Below are 18,214 nucleotides of genomic sequence, written 5' to 3' on the forward strand. Positions count from 1 at the left end.
GAAGCTGCCTGCTGCTTACGAGGAGAAAGTTCTCGCCTTCCATAGGCACTACCTCAAGCTCCGCGACTCGCGGCGATACCTGCTCGGCCAAATCGGCAATGCGGACCAGACTCCCGTCTACTTCGACATGACGAGCAACACAACAGTGAGCGTGAGGGGAGCTCGCGAGGTTAAGCTTCTCACGACAGGAAACGAGAAACTTTGGTTCACTGTTATGCTATCATGCTTGGCAGATGGCACAAAGCTCCGACCGTACATCGTCTCCAACAGAAAAACTATGCCAAAGGAACTGTTCCCGAAAGGTGCGATTGTGCGAGTGAACGAAAAAGGCTTTATGACGGATGACTTAGTTATTGATTGGTGCCGTCGGGTGTGGCTTTTGAGGCCAGGAGCATCCCTCAAAAATCGCAATCCGAACCTCCCCGTACTAGACTCATTTCGCGGCCACCTTACCGCGAAAGTGAAGGCAGAGCTCCGAAAAGAAGATACAGATATGCTGGTGATTCCCGGCGGTCTGACGGGGCAGCTGCAGCCGCTAGACGTTGGCATTAACAAGCCATTCAAGGACTTGCTCCGGCGTGAGTACAACGAGTGGCTGGCGGCAGAAGGGCGGGAACTTACGCCAACGGGGCGCGTGAAGAGAGCCTCCCTGGTGGCTGTGTGCGGGTGGGTGATTTCCGCTTGGGCGGCCGTTCCACACGATGTCGTGGTGCGGTCATCTAGGAAGTGCGGGCTTTCCATGGAGGACGATGTGCTGTGGGATCGCAGCGGCGACGACGACGACGACCGCAGTACCACTGAACATGACTCAAGTGAGGATGAATAGCCCGTCTATGCAATAAATTTTCGTTTAAAAAGCGCTCCACCGGTGTTTTTTTTTTTTTCGGACATGCGATTGGGGGGGGTCGACTTACATTCGCGTCAACTTACAATCGTGTAAATACGGTAAATAGTTTTCTGCATCACTATTAAGAGCATTTACACACTTGGGCTGACAGAAAGTGCTCGCAGACAGGACAACACACAAAGTAAGCAGCCACAACTATTTGTAATCACATGCATCACCGAAAGAACAATAATAATGACACTGTACTGCAGTAAGATGCCACACTCCCATACGTGCAATACTTCAGGATCCGTGAATCAGCAACACAATATAGCACTGTATGCAGATTGTTATTTGACAGCATCAGCTGCTGTAGGGAGACATGACCACTGGTCACGTGACCAATGACATGTGTCATGTGACCCATCAAATAGTTAGCAATGACCTCAAATTTTATCATTACAGGTAACCAAATTCACAACTGAGCCATCGTACACATTTTTGTGTCACACTTCTTTCACATTACCCTCACACATATAGGTCATGCTGCAACTCATATCATATTAAACGAGCATTTAAACTTTTTTCTGCCTGTTCTGATTTATTATCATTGGTAGCTAAACTAGGTCCATGGCAGGTCAAACGCCTCTCCTGCTGGCCTCTAATTAACCCTGTCCTGTGCCAAATGTGGCCGCATTATTCTCCCCAACTTACTGTAACCTCAAGCACCCACCTTACTCAGTTCCATTTACACCACGACTACTTTTTCTGATTTCTGCACCTAAATAGCAACAGAATGTGCCAGAACAGCACACGACAATGATGTAGAAACAAATGGAAACATGACACACAGGAGTCTTGATATGAGTGGTGTTTACTTGGTCGGGCCACATGATTTCCCCCCACCATAAGTGATTCCATTGCAAACTTCATCAAGCCAGCCGTAATATAAAAGCAAGGTTGGCCTAACTGCTCTGGCCAGAGACTCACGGCTGCGGCTGCGTTGAGGCTGGTGGCGATATTCTGTGCCACCTGGTGCAGGTCCATGCCCGCTGGAATGCTCGCCGCCGGGATCTGCATCATGAGTGTCTGCCCGTCCGCCATCTGCACCAGGAAGGCCTGCATCGGGTTGCTGGATGATGGCCCTCCCTCGCGCTTCCGACCACGCGCCCGCCGGCGCCCGCCATTTCCTGGAACATATGTGTCAGCGTCAGCAAACACAAAATATAGTTTGCAGAGATCTCAGTGCAAAACTGCCACAGGCATTTCTTTTGTCATTTAATATACTACACATGTACAAACATTACACAGGAAGAGGCATACCAGGAGTGCTGCACGCATCTATGAAAGGCAGATATGATTATAGGGTACAGTTCGGTTTTGTTAATTCCACAGTGGTTCGCATTCCTTTATACAGAGGATACACACGCCAAATTATTAGTTACTTGTTTTCTTCTTCGTAGTGATGTGCAAGACATTAGTATATATGAATCACTATGTGGTATTCACTTGTGACGGGTCAACAATTTATAACTGAAAGTCTTATTTCACGCTATTTTAATTTTTGGTTTCTGTTTCAGCAGTCGAACTAAGGCTGCAATATAAGAGAATCCTAAATCTCAGGTGAGGCACATAAAAAAACTGAAATGCAGTGGACTTTCGTTAGGATGAAAACGTGTTCGTCTTATCAGAAGGTGATCTTAGCAGAAGAGCCCACAAAAAAGATATGATAGCATCCTGGGTGTGTCCAAATATATATTATATGAAGACAGTGAATAAAAATGGCTTTTCGGCAAGAGGATAATTGTAAATAGGGCATCCATTGCATTATGCGTGAAAAGAGCTGAAGAGCGAGAGCATAAAGCGCGCTCACATCATCCTACTTCAAAACGCCATTGGCGATCACTTTTTTTTTCCCCGATTTTTGCTTTCCCCCCTGGCTTCTCTCCACTAGCAGGTCCACCATGCACTTTTCCATCAGTTGCAGGCAATGCAGACATGGCACCGATATCTGTCCATCTCTGCGCTGCACTAACACATGTTGCGATGCCATTTCATTTGAAAATTCGACACAACGCGTGAGCGATGTCGAGACCTGTCCACGTCAGATTTCAGTGCCAAGCACAGGCAGCCACGAAAGTGCCCTGCCTTTTCCGCACCGGCAAGAAGGCTACCCCCATAGAAAGCATGCTCCTGCAAGACGGCTTTCCTGCCCTTTTGTACAGAGGTACATGGAAGCTACATTAAGTGGGGATGCATTTTCTTGCATAGATGTATTTTATATAGTTTCTCTTTCCACGACAAAGCTGCGCGGATGCTCCGTGAGTGTCGTTGCACAGAGTCACCGTGGTTCGCGGTCGTTGCGAAATTACCAGCCTAAAAGACGTAACAAGTGCGTGAGACTGCTCGTCTTTACAGTCCAATTGACCAGTTCCGCCATGCGTGCGGCTTCAATCTGCCTGGAGCTGCTGTTCATGAAACTGGCACATCAGAGAGCAAACTCTCTCTTTGGCACATTCTTTCCCTGTGGTCAGTGCCCTTGCACGGCAAATATTCAGGTGCACACAAAAGACCCCATTTGTTTCCTTGCGGAACAGTCTATATGCACATACGTTTCCAGAAAGGGTCTTCTTCATGATAGTTCTTGGGCGGTCGGCCACGCCGCCGGTGCTCTTCGGGCTCTGGCTCCGGTTCCGGTTCACTCTCGCTTCCTTCACTCCAGTGGTAATCTGCACAATGGAGTCAATACTGAGCTGCATGCTTTGAGGCAATGACTTCAATTTACGCCACGGAATTTCCTGTGCACCAAAAGCACAGAGCACGTCCCAACACAGTTTGAATACCATATGTTAAAACCACATGTTAAACTTCACGTTAAAGCCGTGCATTAAAACAAGGCACGCAGGCACTCTTGCAAACAGGCACACCATATATGTCGCCACTGAGCAGTATCATTGAGTGTTAGGTTAGCCTTGACTTATTTCTAAAGCACTGTGTGATTTGATTGGCCACTGAAAACTTCCATACTGATGAAAAGAAATTCAGGTCCAAGCAGCGTAGACGGATCTGTTGTGGCCTTTCTTTTTAAAGTGTACACTGTGCATGCTCCCTAGTCAGTGCGTGAATGCCCTCTTCCTGACTTAGCTGCAATTAGCAAACGAGACTGCTGGGGTTCCCTGGAACTGAATAATTAGAGCATCAAGTTTGAACTGCACAGTGCAAGCTATGAGGGAATTGCCACCTAACAGGCCAGCGATAAACATAGGAGAATTCAGCAACACAGACACTGCTGTGAACAGCTGAGCTCACCTTGCATGGTGCGGGCAACCTTTCGCCGCCGACAGCTCCTGCGCACAAGGGCACCATCTGCAACAGTGCAACACCACATTTAACCCCTCGCCGCACCAGTCAGCGACAGTGGCCAAAGACAGCTATTCACACTCTTTTACGAGTTATCGCACAGTACACTAAGGCCACTCATTGCACAAACCATGACTGCTTTGTGATGTCATTTTCATGGGGTGCAAAAAACGATATTTCAGTTTCCGATCTTACAGCTAGGAATGACAAAAATGCCACTGTTTAAAATAAAGTACCTGAACACTGGACTTTTTTTTTTTTTTTTCCCAAGCTTTCAGGTATTTTCAGCTTGATATCAATTTCTCAACCACAAGTGCCGAGCACGACGTAACGTACCGCTACAGCTGGTCGTGGTTCATCTGCTGCTGATTACAGTTTTACTGATGTAAAAATTTCACTGCACATTTCCATCCACTTTCCGAGCCCCAATACAGACACTCTCTTGGCCTGTCCTTGAAATGGTAACCAATTTGGAGCTCTTCGTAGGATTCTCAGCAGCTACCTAAGCAACACAGATAATCGACCCAATATTTGGATTATATTGGCAAAAGCCGGCTCTATGCAGGGCCAGGGTAAAACCATTTATTCCCAATATTGGGCCCATTTCCTGTGCTGCTTGGGTATCTTGTGATGCCAGTGCACATAAAACAAACCATGAAGTAAAAAATTAAATCCTCTTGTAAAATTCCATCCTACTAAAGCAACACAGATAATCAACCCAATATTGGAATTATATTAAGGCAAAAGCCTTTAATGGCTCATACTCGCGGTGACCGTCCATTACATTACATCCTAGGTCACATGACCGTTTTTGTCCATTACGTCCTAGGTAACGTGACCTTAACACGTGATCACAACCTGCCAACTGGAGTGCCAGCAAACTACCCACTGTGGCGGGTGGTGTGACCCGCCGCCAAGCAACTGCGCATGCGCAGCGTGACATCACCGCTCAAATTCAAATCAGTGCAATGAGTCGCAGATGGCTTTCGCCTTCCCGCAGTTAAAAGATAGATCTAAAGGCCTCGAACGAATTTTGGCAAAGGCCGGCTCTATACAGGGCCAGGGTAACACCATTTGTTGATAAATATTGGGCCAATTTCCTGTGCTGCTTGGGTATCTTGTGATGCCAGTGTACATAAAAAAAAACCATGAAGTAAAAAATTAAATCCTCTTGTAAAATTCCATCCTATCTAAATGGCATGAAGATGCAGAGGCGATGCAGTGGTATGCTATATATGTATATTCTAGGCATGCCTACAGCGTGCTGCCTACATGCGTACAGAACATACACACATTGACTGCTGCAGGCATGCCTTGAGGGCAGGACAATTTTATTTTTATTGTCTCTTTGAGCAGCACACCTGATTAATGCAGGTGTGGCTATCGGAAGTGTGAATGTGCGGTCTTAATGCAGTTGCAAATGGAGAAACATGAAGGAAATGTGGTGTGAGGTCCATGCACCTTGGCCAAATAACATGAGCTGGTTTTCGCCAACAGTGACAATGCTTTTGTTTACAAACATGAAGGCAGTCGAAAGATTAGCGCCTGCGCATAATCGAATTCTGTGCTGCAATCCACGGCAACGAAATACATACATGGCTTTACGAAGGGAACGGGTGAACAAATGTTTCACGTTTGTACCCAGCTTTTAGCTTTGGTGGGTGGAAAATCTGGGCCAGCTGGTTTCAGCTAAGAACACCCACAGCACTAGTGCAAAACAAACGCAAACCAGAAAAACCAATTCATTCAGTGGATACCTCCTAAACCAAGCAGATGCATCAGTGCCAATTCTGTTGCTCAGTCAGAAAAAGAGCACTGCTATTAAAACTGTGCTACGAGGCTGCCGTATTTTTGTTTGTTCTGTATCCCCTCTGGCTTTCTGCACACAGATATTGGCGATTTTCATGTCCTGCCCTAGAGGGGTTTGCCACATTGATCCAAGATGTCAGCATTAATGCTTCTGTTGTCAGCCTATTTGGAAATGTATGTACTTGGTTTCAAATTATGTGACTGACTCGTGCTTCTTTGCTGGTAGTTACCACTGGCAACCTCCTATGAGCCAAACAATTTCCTGTTCTCGACGGTGCAAGGAAACAAACGAGATACTAGGAAGTGATTACTCCAACATGAGGCTGAAGCGGCAGACGGTCAACATGCAGATTACTCGGAATTTAATTTCTATGGCCATGAAAATGATGGCTCCTGTACAGCAAGCGAACAACAAAACTAGAAAACTAGATGTGCAATGCTGTGCATTCAACATTACAGGTAAGCAAGACTCGGCAATAGGTAAGCTGCCTATGTAGAAAACTGGAAAGCTAAAAAAGAAGTTTGTGTCACAGATTCTAGAGTTATCACTCGTAAAGGATCTTTTTAATGTGCAGTGAATTAACAGTACGACAACTTTTATACTTCTATATATATATATATATATATATATATATATATATATATATATATATATATATATATATATATATATATATATATATATATATATATATATATATATATATATATATATATATATATATATATATCATACGTCATGTAGCGACCTCCAAGGTCAAAATCAAACCTGTGACCTTGTGTTTTGTGCGACAGCAAGCCACCATGGTGCCCATGAACTGGATAAATACCTAGCAAATGTGTGCAAGAAACCTATTTAGAGGGGCCGCAGCTTTGAAATCTCAAGAAATGGGCAAAAAAATTGACTTTTCGATTGTTGTTGTATTCACCTGTATACCTCGCTTTTTATACTGCTCCAAAGTTTCTTTACTTTAAACAAACTATTTCATGAACTACAACGGCTGTGCATTCAGGAAACAATGCACAAACAATGGGCATTTTTCTCCATTATGGTTTTCTGTTTAGGTACGCATCTTGGAGAGCGCATTTCCTCAAGACAGTTTTACCTATTTTGACCCTGTTTGTTTTGTTGCATTCCTAGGACAGTATTACAGGTCAAGACCTTCTTTGTCTTTCAAATTCTTTAGCTTGATCTGTTTTAAATGAACTTGTCTTCTCACTCTAGATAAGTCAATGAATACTATGTTGCAAAAATTCAAAACCAAATTTTGTGCTTTGTGAAAAAAAAAAAATACATGAGGATGTCTTGACCTGCATCATGCTAGCCGGAATGTAATATAAATGTTTAACCAGCCTTCTGCCACATTTTCTCAACTCTGCAGTGTTTTCACAAGATCAGAGGAAAAATATACATCAGAAAACAATTTTCTGGAGCTACAACAGTGAAATCTTGTAAAAGTGATCATAAAATTATTTCTGATGTGCCCGAAAATTTCATGTGAGAAATGAAAAAAATTTGATGACGCCCATAAGTCATTGGGCCAGCGTGCTGCGGTCACTCGCTGGCTCGCAGCCCACTCATCTGCAGATTTAGGAACTGAGGTCATTACTTCTGGATCAGGTCACGAGTTGCTACGAGTACCAACTATTATTTTTATCAAAGTTAAGTTCTTCTCTGAGGTTTCAGTAGAGTATATTTAAGACTAACTTGTTAACTGTGATAGTGTTCTAAAAAGTGAAGGCGCCATCTAGAGTGGCACTGATAATAAACAAGATTGTAATATAGGAATTAGCCTATGACCAGAGCAATCTATGCCGAGGTGCTGCCTGAGAGGATTAGAACACCCCACTCCCTATGCTCTCTGTGTCGCTGGCACCAAGCAACTTACACATAACAATCACAAGCTTTTATATCTTGTTACTATGCGAACATCCATGTAAAGGCGCTTCTAAACTAATTTTTGCTGCAAAACTTTAACGGAAACATATTTAATGTACCTGCGAAACACTAATGCAATGCCGCAAGTGACACAGTTCTGCCCGCACCAATCCTCCACGGACTAGTTCGCGGCAGTGTTACAGTGCGGCATCAGTTTCGTGAAAATAGCCAATACACAGTGCACATCCACATCTCTCAGGCTAAGTAACATCTGTGCCTCACTGCATTCTGTTCCGGCGAACATGCCTGCTTGCACCAGCACTGTGCATTCTCTAAAGCAAAGCACTGACAGCAGCGTCCAACCTTCCGTAACGACTTCCACCATTCCTGTGTCCCCATCGTCTTCCTCCTCCATGGCAGGGGGCTCCTCTGGCTTCTCTTCTTCCATCGCAGCTATCGGTGGCTCCTGGTCCGAGGGTGGGAGCGCCACCTTTCTGCGGTACAAACAAAGAAAGCGTGTCATGTTTTATTGCCTTAGTCATAAAAGGGACCTTTTTAGAAAACGGCCAGTCCGGCGTATAAAGCCACAATTTTTCCACCCTCCACAAGCACCACCCACCACAATCCACCAACGTGTACCCTCCTTACAACTCCACCCTCCAGAAGCCTTCACCCACCAGAAGTCCACGGAGCAGCAGCACGAAAAGGTGATGGCAAAATCCCATTCAAGGATGCAATGGGAAGGCGATCAATGTAAAAGCGAAACGTACAACCAGAACTGCTAACGCAGATTTGATGATTTTGGATTTTTATGGAGCAAGGGCATCTGTGGCCAAAGAGCGTCATGATACAAGGCATTTTTGACTACTCAATGTGGGGTCAAAGACCTAGGTGCGGTCAAAGACCCATTTTCCAAGCATTTCACCCACGATAAGCCGAAAACCAGGCTAGGGGAAAGCTTGTGCCCACTGTATCACCGGTGGGCACCCGGCATCACTGGGGATCGAACCCCATAGATTTATCGCATCATATCATAAGACTGCCCGCCAGCTTTTTCTTATATAAAACGGATGGCAGTTTCAATTAAAAGCTTCATTCTACCAGTCTTGAGTACACAGTCTATGTGGTCTGGCTGTTTCCAGATCAAGGCATTCACTGACTTCTGTCTCTGGTCACCTGGCTTGAGACATGGACACAGGGTGAAATCTAGCTTGGGGATTGCCCACCACAGAACTCGGCATCCATGGTGATTTTTTCGCAACTTTAGGAGCGCAAATAAACACCGTAAGATCGATCGGTAGTATATGTACAGCAGTGGGCCACCTTTTTCTTTGTCTGCATATCTGAATCATCATCATCATTTATTAACCCTTAAGGGTCCCGTACCAAAAAGTCCAATTAAATGTTTACAAAATATAAAAGACTTGCTTGAGCCCACACCTTGCATTGAACAATGGACGCACAAACAATTCATAAATGCAAGTACAAAAAACACTCGACGGTCAACATCTCAAAGTGTTTCTGCTTGCAAGGTGTTTCAATACTCTCAGGGACTGCTGCTTGCATGCACACAAGCCTTGGCTCCTTGTGATCTCAGTCAGTCGACACAACCATTTTGAGAGTAGACAACAGAGAGATTGGTGCAACACTCAACTGCACCAATGTGATGAATCCTCAAAGGGGGGAAAAAAAAAAAAGTCACGAGATACACCTGCAGTTTGAAGACCGGCAATGGAACCTAGCATTAGGCAGCATAGAGACAAAACCTGCATCTTGGTAAGTCAAGTTGACAGAGTCCATCAACTGAAACCGCAACAGCATGTGCCCCTGAACAACAATAAAAAAAAGGGACATCACAGGCCAGGGCATCAGCCTCACTTAGGGATTATAAAACATAGTGCTGTTGCTGAGTACACATGTGCCTGCAGATGCATCTTCATCAGCTTAACAATGCCCATTGCAAGATGAAGGACTCTCCCATATCCCTCAATTACCCCGCCCTATGTCCGCTGCGGCCACCCTATCTCTGTGAATTTCCTAATCTCATCCGCCCACCTAATTGTCTGCTACCTTTCGTTATGCTCGTCTTCTCCTGAAGTACAGTCTGTTATCCCTAAGGACCATTAGTTACCTTGCCTTCACATTACAATCCCTGACGACGCCCAATTATTCTTGATTTCGAATAGGATGACGTTAACTCATGTTTGTTCCCTGACCCACTCTGCCCTCTTCCTGTCCTCTTAAGAGTTCCTGTAATCATTTTACTTTCCACAGCACCTTTTGTTGTCCGCAATTTAAGCATCGGAACAGCTCCCAAAGTCCTTCGCATGAGCTAATCCTTTCAACTTTAATCCACTGTTAATCTCATGTACACTGCGTTCAATCTTCATTTCTAGTTCTGCATTACCCACCGGGGTCTCCCACGCTTGCGCTTGGGCTCTCGGATGGGGTAGGCCAACACCTGGCCCGTGGCGGTGTCCTGCTGCAGCACGCACCGCTGGCCATTGACGACGATCAGCGCATTCTGGCACAGCTCAATCGGGCTGCTCATGTCGATCACCACCGTCTGCTGCTGCTGCTGATCCTGCTGCTGAGCCTCCATGTCTGGCTGTGGCTGCAGCTCCGGCTCGGGCTCGGGCTCCTCCTGGGGGGCCTCTCCTGCGTACGACCCATGGACATGAGCACACTGTCAAAAGATGGGGGAGAGAGCAGCCGCACACCCTTTTCATCCGTCCATGAGCCCGCAGAGCACATGGAGGGGATCTGTTCGTCTTCCAAATAAAGTAGGGGAGCACAAAATACCCATACAGCTTTGATAACGCATGTTGTGGAACTTTCCTCAGGCCCCTGTATTCAAATACAGCAGTCTGAGTGGGCCCAAACTCAGAGGTGATGGACTCCAGACGGTGACAGCAGAAGTTGACTACTGACTACCATAAGCTACCTTGTGGTCGGTGGTTTTTCATAGGGGAGAACTTTTTACAGCCGCGACAGATAAATATGGAACATGCAGTATTAATGAGCCAGATACAAAGCCTTATCTATTCTTTCTGTTCACCCTGCAAGTTCACTGCTCCACAAATCTATTATCCAACTCCTCCCCCATGAAAACCTTGACAAGGGCATCAACTTCCCAAATCACACGTGGCACTCTTTCAACTTAACCAGCATGCAGCTCCTGATGCAGATCAAGTCAGCTACAGCATGCTTTGTAGCCTCCCTGACTCCCAAGCTGCTCCAACTGCAAGATCGTATACCACATTTGGGAGACACGGCATCTCCCACCTGTCTAGAAAGAAGCCAATGTCATTCTTGCATGTAAACCTGGCAGACCCTTGGATTCACTGGCAAACCTCCGCCTTTCACCACTAAGTTTCTGAATGAGAAAGCTTATACAGAGAGAGAAAGAGTCACTCATTCACCTGGAGACACGGTCCCTGTCTGCCCCCTAAACTCACTGGCTTCTGCAAGCATGTACTCTCTTAAAGGGACACTGAGGAGAACCCTATCAAAATTTTTTTGTTAGCAATATCTGATAGTTCGGCATTTCATGGCTTTGTTACCGCTTGTCCGGGAGCGAAAGATGCATTTATTTCAAAGAAATTTGGATTCGAAGTTGAAAAATTTTTTCCCGCCGCTCCGATTCAAATTCGAGAACTCTTATGACGACACAGAACAGAGTGACGTGTAACGTGACGTAAACGGAGACTACGTGATTTCTGGCAGTTAGTGGTGCGGTGCGCAACCTTCCTTTGCAAGCCTCAGAGATTCATGACATCCATGAAGTAAGGAAAATTCCTCCATGGTGGCGCTTCTTGTCCTAGGAAGTCATCACGCTTGTACTTGCAAGATTGGCCTGTGGCGGCGATACCTGTATTTTGGTTCTTGCTATTTTCTACATTACAAGAGCTTTGTTTTCAGGAAGAGTGGCATTTTTGTGATCAGGAGCTGGTATTCTATGGATACAAGCCAACTTCAATTTCTCCTCAGTGTCCCTTTAAGATGTTGATGCACAAGCTTACATGGATGTATATGCAGTGCCTAGCATGGTTCAACTATTCCCCATTGTGGGAGTGGACATCTAAGGGGCCTTCGACAATGTCTCCCACAAAGGTGATGCTGAGGAGACAGGATGATAATCCCAGCCTTTCCTGAAGTGGTGGCCTTGTGGTAGAGCATCCGCCTCGCATTCAGGAAGAGCTGGGTTAGATCCCCAGTGACACCGTGTACACAACGGTTTTCTAATGGGTACAAGATTCCACCAGACAGGTGCTCGGCTTATCTGGGGTGAAATGCTGGGGGAAAAAAATCGCCCCCCTTCCACCTGCTTTCCACTTCTCAGTATAGTCGACTCTTGATAATTTGAACTTGAAACTAATCGAAAATTTGCTCAAACCATGCGGAATGCAAGTTAACGTTTCTAATGCAATGTATGATGAGAGGACCAAAGGGTCGGTTTGATTGAACAAGCGAATCAGATTAACAACAGTGCTGGGAAACAAGCAAACACAACAGTGAGTCACTACACAGGCATCAGTCAGGCTGCACCCTACCTGTGACCACTGTGTCCGCCTGGAGCAACGCCTTCTGCAGCACGTCCTCCTCGGGCTCCTCCGCAGAGAGCAGGCTCGAAAGGTCCAGCTCGGCAAGCTCTGCACAGCCAAACAGTGTACGCTGCACTCCCATACTTCATCATCCACTAGTACGCTTCAGACCATTATTGCCCCCATCACGCACTGGTTCCCATATAGTCTCGTGAACATGCAAAGTCTGCACATGACAGAGGCACGACCGGCATGCTAACAAAATAAAAGTACATGTCTCAGTGTAGAATCCATGACAATGTTCTGGAAAGCAGGGATACTGCACACAGGCATTACATCATTGTGCAACTCTCTGAAACATTTGTGAGCAAGATACCTGGTGCCCTGATGAAGGACTGGGAAGCTGTAGTTTTTCAAGTTCTGTGAGTACGGAATGGAGCAGGGTCGTTTTCTTTCAGCGTGGTTGCATACGACACTATTATCAAGTGCAGAGAGAGAACCGCCATCTGAAACATCCATCCATACTCTCACAACTGTCTCAAACAACCATTTTTAAGAACACCCCATGCAGTGCACAGCTTCATCTGAAGCAAAGACGCCTGCCGCTGATTCCAGAGGCAGAAGTTATAGGTGCAGTCTCCTTTCCAAATCATTATCAGGTGTGTAGTAAAAGATGAATAAAAAAGACACCAACCTATGACACAGAGCTGCTACTACAGAGCATAAGCTACAAATACAATGAAGACACTACAGTGAGAATTATTAAGATGGACAAAGCTAAGGTCACAAGGAAATGGCTTGAGCTGCCTGGTTGGTAACAACCAGATATGTCACTGCTTCCACAACTTCTCATGTGGCATGAAAACAACATAAAAAAAATAATTAAAGCACCCAGGAATCAATATTACAGAGTGAAAACTTTGTTTCTGAAAGCCGTAAAAATAGTGATCATCTAACCACAAGACAAAGCATTTGTCACCTTTGACTGTAAATTATCACAGAGCCAAAAATGTCTCAATATTTATCATTTCCAGATTGCTAGCAAGCAACAAGGCTTCCTGTAAGAAAAAGTGTCAGGGTTTTAATTTGGTGGACAGTACTAGTGGATGAAGAAGACGGTGTGCAATGCACAGCGTGAGGGTGGGTTGCAGTTTAACATGGGGCGTATTCAGCTGTGGCGGTAGCCTGGTGCTCTCGTGCTACGGCCCGCGAAGCTAATCTCTTTGCGCCACTGCGGGTTCGACTCTCAGTCGTGGAAACTGATTTGATTTTTTTTTAACTTAACGTGACATCGCTGTTGCTAGCCAACTGCACAAGATCAAAAGATGATATAAAGGCCGAGTTTGGGCGAGTTGGTTTACCATGCTGAACGTAAAAGCGCAAAAAACAAGGACGTAGAATAAGACACACAACACGAGCGCTCGTGTTGTGTGTCTTATTCTACGTCCTTGTTTTTTGCGCTTTTACGTTTAGCATCAAAAGATGACAAGATTCTTGGTTGGTGATGGTGAGCGCATGAGTGCTTTCGCAGTGAAAGGCACTCTATCACGCCATTTGCGTGTTAACTCTGCTTACACGCCAGCATCAGTGCGATACGCCCCTTTGCATCTGCGTAGAAACTGTGACATCAGAGGAAACGTGCAGTATCTCCTCTTACAGTGCCCATGCTTTCATGGGCAGTGCCAATCCTCACTGTAGAACTTGGTAAGGTAAGCTGTGCCTTGACCAGTCTAATTTGGGCTGAGCTCTCGATGCAGTCACGAATCAAGAAGCATATGGTAAAGTTTTTAAACCATACTAGTTTCCTGCAGCAGAGACAGGACTATGAAAGCTCCAAGGCACAGCCAGAGCTGCAAGGTACTACTATAACTACAATGCACAATCAAAGCAACTGTGGTTGATTTTTCAACACTGCTTGCATCTCATCAATAATCCCCATCACCCGAGGTGCACTTACGTGGTCCTGTCTCTTCAGTGGCTGCAGCGATCGCCTGGCTCTCGTCGACGACCGCCACCAATGTGTCGCCGTCAATGTGCACCAGGGTGCCGGGTGCCAGCGTAGCTCCTTCATCATCACCAGGCTCATGTGGCTGTAGGGCCAGCAGCTCTAAAGTGGGCTCCTCCATGGGCCCCACAAGCTGCGGCCACACCTGCCACCATAGAGGGCATGACATGATGAAACTCACTTGGCTGCCTACTAGCTTAGATGAGTGCTTGACTGTGGGCTGTTTGTTTAACAATGCAGGATAAGTGTTGCTTTGCTGACACTTCAGGAACACGATACACACATCTCATTTGCTGCAGCAGCTATTTATTTTACGCATTTACAGAAGGTGTCTACAATGCCCATGCAAGGGTGATAAGCATGAAAAATTCAACAATGCAACATGACAGAAATTAGTAAAACTGGAGCACCAACAACACTCATCTCAGCAACCAACTTTGAGACCTTTAAAAATCAACCAGGACAAAGGTCAACAAACACCTGCTGACTACAACACTATAGTTTCCATACACAACTGGAAGGCGGCAACCAACTCCGAGAATGGTACCAAATTCAAACAACACTTTTTAAAGCAGCGAGGAAGTGTGCTTTGGCAAATATTTCACTAGACAACATTTTTGAAGACTAGACTGAAATGTGTTCAGGATGCGTGTAAAGGTGCAACGAAACACATGATCAGATTAGTCACGTGAAGCACCCATGAAACATGGAGCACTGCATAAGGTCTATATTCTCATACTATACAGTGATCTGTACTGGATCAATGTCATTCAACTTTAGAAGTTCGCCACCCCTCACAAGAGATATTGCTCCAGCTTTGCAAGAAACATTTGAACCTTCGCTGCAATAGAGCCTATAATGCACGAACTGACCCACCAGTGTCTTACAACGCAGTGAATGTGAAAACAAGGGCCCAAACAGCAGACAAGCAGAAAAGACTATGGAGACGCTTAAGTCATCTTAAGAGTGGAATACGATAGCACTAGGTTTAACACTTGCTGCAGCTTCTGTCGCAACCGCTGCGTGTCTTTGTGTCAGCTTCTATGCAATTGTCACTCCATCAACTGCCATGTCCGGATTGCTAGCTGCAGTAGCACTATGCTGTGACAGTGCTGACATTTTTATCCTAGTATAGGAGGAGGTTGCACACAACCTGGTGGGCCGGTTGTGTTGATGTCACAAGGTCACCTGACCTCTCTTGACCAATCAGCAAATTTCGTCACATCGGATGACAGATTTTACTCCTGACGTGAACTCTAATGCTATCGTATTGAAACAGTAAACAGCTGTTCATGTTTTCTGCATGTTTAAGCATATTATTGTGTTCACTGTATTTGCAGCTATGTGTAAAACCAACTAGCCTAGCATCAAGCTTTCCAAAGTAGCATTTTAAATGTGTCAGCCTTTTGTCTCTCAAACCCTTTGTGCTGATGAGATCACCTGGACGAGTTCTTCTGCCTCATGCCATTCGTGTCTTTTCTAACTGCATCTGTGCTCTTCAACAAAGCAATTATTTCACAACGCCTATCAACCACCACAAAGGCACTTTTGGTCAACAGGAGGCACCAAAGACTAATGGTGACTTCCAATCGCAGAGTTGGAGCACTTCTGGAGCAACGTTTCCTGCTCTTTTCGGAGCAACTGTATTCCAAACGCAGATCCGAGGCACGGATCGCGTCTTCCAATCGTAGACAGAGAGCGGTCGCCAAGCAGAGATTGCTCCGTGGAGCAGTCGGGACTGCTCCGCCGAAATCGGCGGATCCGACCGGAAGTTTGCGTGACGTTCTTTTTCAGCGGCGATAGGGGCGCCTTATATGCTCTGGCCAGAGCAAATGTACTCCAATCGCAATTTCAGGTCGCGCGCTCTGCGCCGGATTCAGGCGCTCTGTCACAGAGCGTGCAGACCGCTCCGGGCCTGCGATTGGAATTCATTATAAGACTTTTTTGGAACCGCATATTAGAGAAGCATGCTCTCTGCACTCCTTGCAAACACTTGCCTTTTTTCTCTCAGTTTCTCTGCTATTTTTTATGTCCCACTGTTTCCATGCTTGCCAAGGTGCAAGTCTGCAGCTGTTAGTACTTAAATGACCCCACAACATTCTTTAATAATATCTCTTGAGTATGGGTGACCCGTGCAATCTTGGGTGACCCGTGCAGTGTTACAAGACTAAATTGGCCCTTGCCTTCCCAAAAATGGTCCTGGAAATAATGTGGTTTAGTTTAGCATGCCATAAATGTAACGACACTGAACAAGAGTTGCGAAACGCACGACATCTCCTCTCGACCCCTAACCTGTGCTTTTAGGGCGCTGTTGGAATCTGAACAAATAAATTGGTCGACAGACAAACTAATCTGCAGAATCAAGCCGACAGGCGCGCATTTACACTTGGTGCAAGAAAGCACCGACATGCGCAGACAATAATACATTCGCTATCAATACTCCACGAGAATTATAAAAAAAAAAAACTGCTGAGATATTGCGGCGCTTACTGCTACATACAATGAACGTAGTATCACTCTCACTTAGAGCAGCTTCGCTCAAGATGCACAAAAATTACCAACTGTGTCACAACAGCCAAATTAAGGCAGTCGGGAAGAATACCACAGGCTCTGCGTCAGTACTCCCTGAACCCGAAGCTAGTGTTACAAACCTTTGGCCAAATGCACTATATCGCAATGCGCGTTCCTACGACGCCCAGATTCACGTGGCACGCCTCAGTCTCGGACACGCGTTTTGAACTGAATGGTAGGTACAGATTCACCACACCGGTCCGATATGCACAGACGCACGACACCGCACATAGACGCTACCGTTCTCTACACCGACGAAAGCCAGGGCGTGAGGTGGCTTTGAAAACAACGTGCATACCTCCGCCCTTCACCTCGTCAAAGTAGTCTATTAGAACAGTGAGCTCGTAAAGGAAGTAAAACTGAAAGCTGTGATCGCGGTCAGGATTGCACGTTTATTGGCACCCAACCCACACTTGCATGTCTCTGTCGCTGAAGTCCACCAAAAGAAACGTCACAGCACTGAATGCTACAGTTGCCGGATTAACTGAAGGCGTAAACTCCATCATGTGAGCGTGGAATCATGATAAACGCAATGCTGTCGACACGAAAACTGCACGCAACAGAGCACCGACGCCACTCGGGGAGGCAGACGCGGTGCCCGTACAATGCTGACAGCGCGATTCGCCAGTCAAGCTAAGTCCACATACAAGCGAATGTTCGATCAACGTGTAAGAATGAAAATTTGGGGCCTTCCAATAACAATACGGAATAAAACACAAGTTGTCGGCGCCTCCGACGCACTACAGACGCAGCAACAACCTACAAGCGCAAAACAAAGATGGCGTACTACAACAGGACCGCGCCTCGAAAAGCGACCTGACGCTTGCGCAGGCAAATATCACCATTATAAGGCCGGTGTAAATTACGATAAATGTCAAACAGAAATTAAAAGCACTCAAATGCGACTCACGTCTACGTTGGTAGCTTCCAGGCGCATTTTACTTGGTCCATCGTGAAATTCACTTCGGGATAAAAAGAAGAAGTAGTAGAGAGATGCTTAAAGCTTAATATGCCTATAGACGTAACAACTAGTAACACACTGCCTGAAGCTAAATGTTGGGCAGCGATACTAGCAGTGTCACGGCTTTCGTATTCGAGATCAAGAGTTTACGAGCCGATCCCCACTCCAACAATGAAGCGACCAACGAGGACACGTTCAGAATATTTTACATGATAGAGCAGAATTACGAGCATTGCATACAGAGAGCTGCAGGGTCAGC

The 18,214-nt window shown here is 45.8% G+C and overlaps 1 protein-coding gene across 1 annotated transcript in view; it reads right to left on the minus strand.

Annotated features, from left to right (window-relative positions):
- The window catches only part of LOC144104775 (uncharacterized), a 32,576-nt gene extending 14,608 nt beyond the window's left edge, over positions 1 to 17,968 (minus strand). The window contains exons 1-8 of the mRNA XM_077637955.1: positions 17,905 to 17,968; positions 14,376 to 14,568; positions 12,428 to 12,526; positions 10,286 to 10,532; positions 8,238 to 8,368; positions 4,136 to 4,192; positions 3,439 to 3,555; positions 1,817 to 2,016 (exon numbers count right to left, since the gene is read on the minus strand). Of these exons, the coding sequence (XP_077494081.1) occupies positions 1,817 to 2,016; positions 3,439 to 3,555; positions 4,136 to 4,192; positions 8,238 to 8,368; positions 10,286 to 10,532; positions 12,428 to 12,526; positions 14,376 to 14,568; positions 17,905 to 17,931 (1,071 nt within the window). The 5' untranslated portion in view covers positions 17,932 to 17,968. The remainder of the gene's footprint in view (positions 1 to 1,816; positions 2,017 to 3,438; positions 3,556 to 4,135; positions 4,193 to 8,237; positions 8,369 to 10,285; positions 10,533 to 12,427; positions 12,527 to 14,375; positions 14,569 to 17,904) is intronic.
- Positions 17,969 to 18,214: the final 246 nt, after the last annotated feature.

Source organism: Amblyomma americanum, chromosome 9 (assembly GCF_052857255.1).
Source record: "Amblyomma americanum isolate KBUSLIRL-KWMA chromosome 9, ASM5285725v1, whole genome shotgun sequence".
Taxonomy (NCBI): Eukaryota; Metazoa; Arthropoda; class Arachnida; order Ixodida; family Ixodidae; genus Amblyomma; species Amblyomma americanum.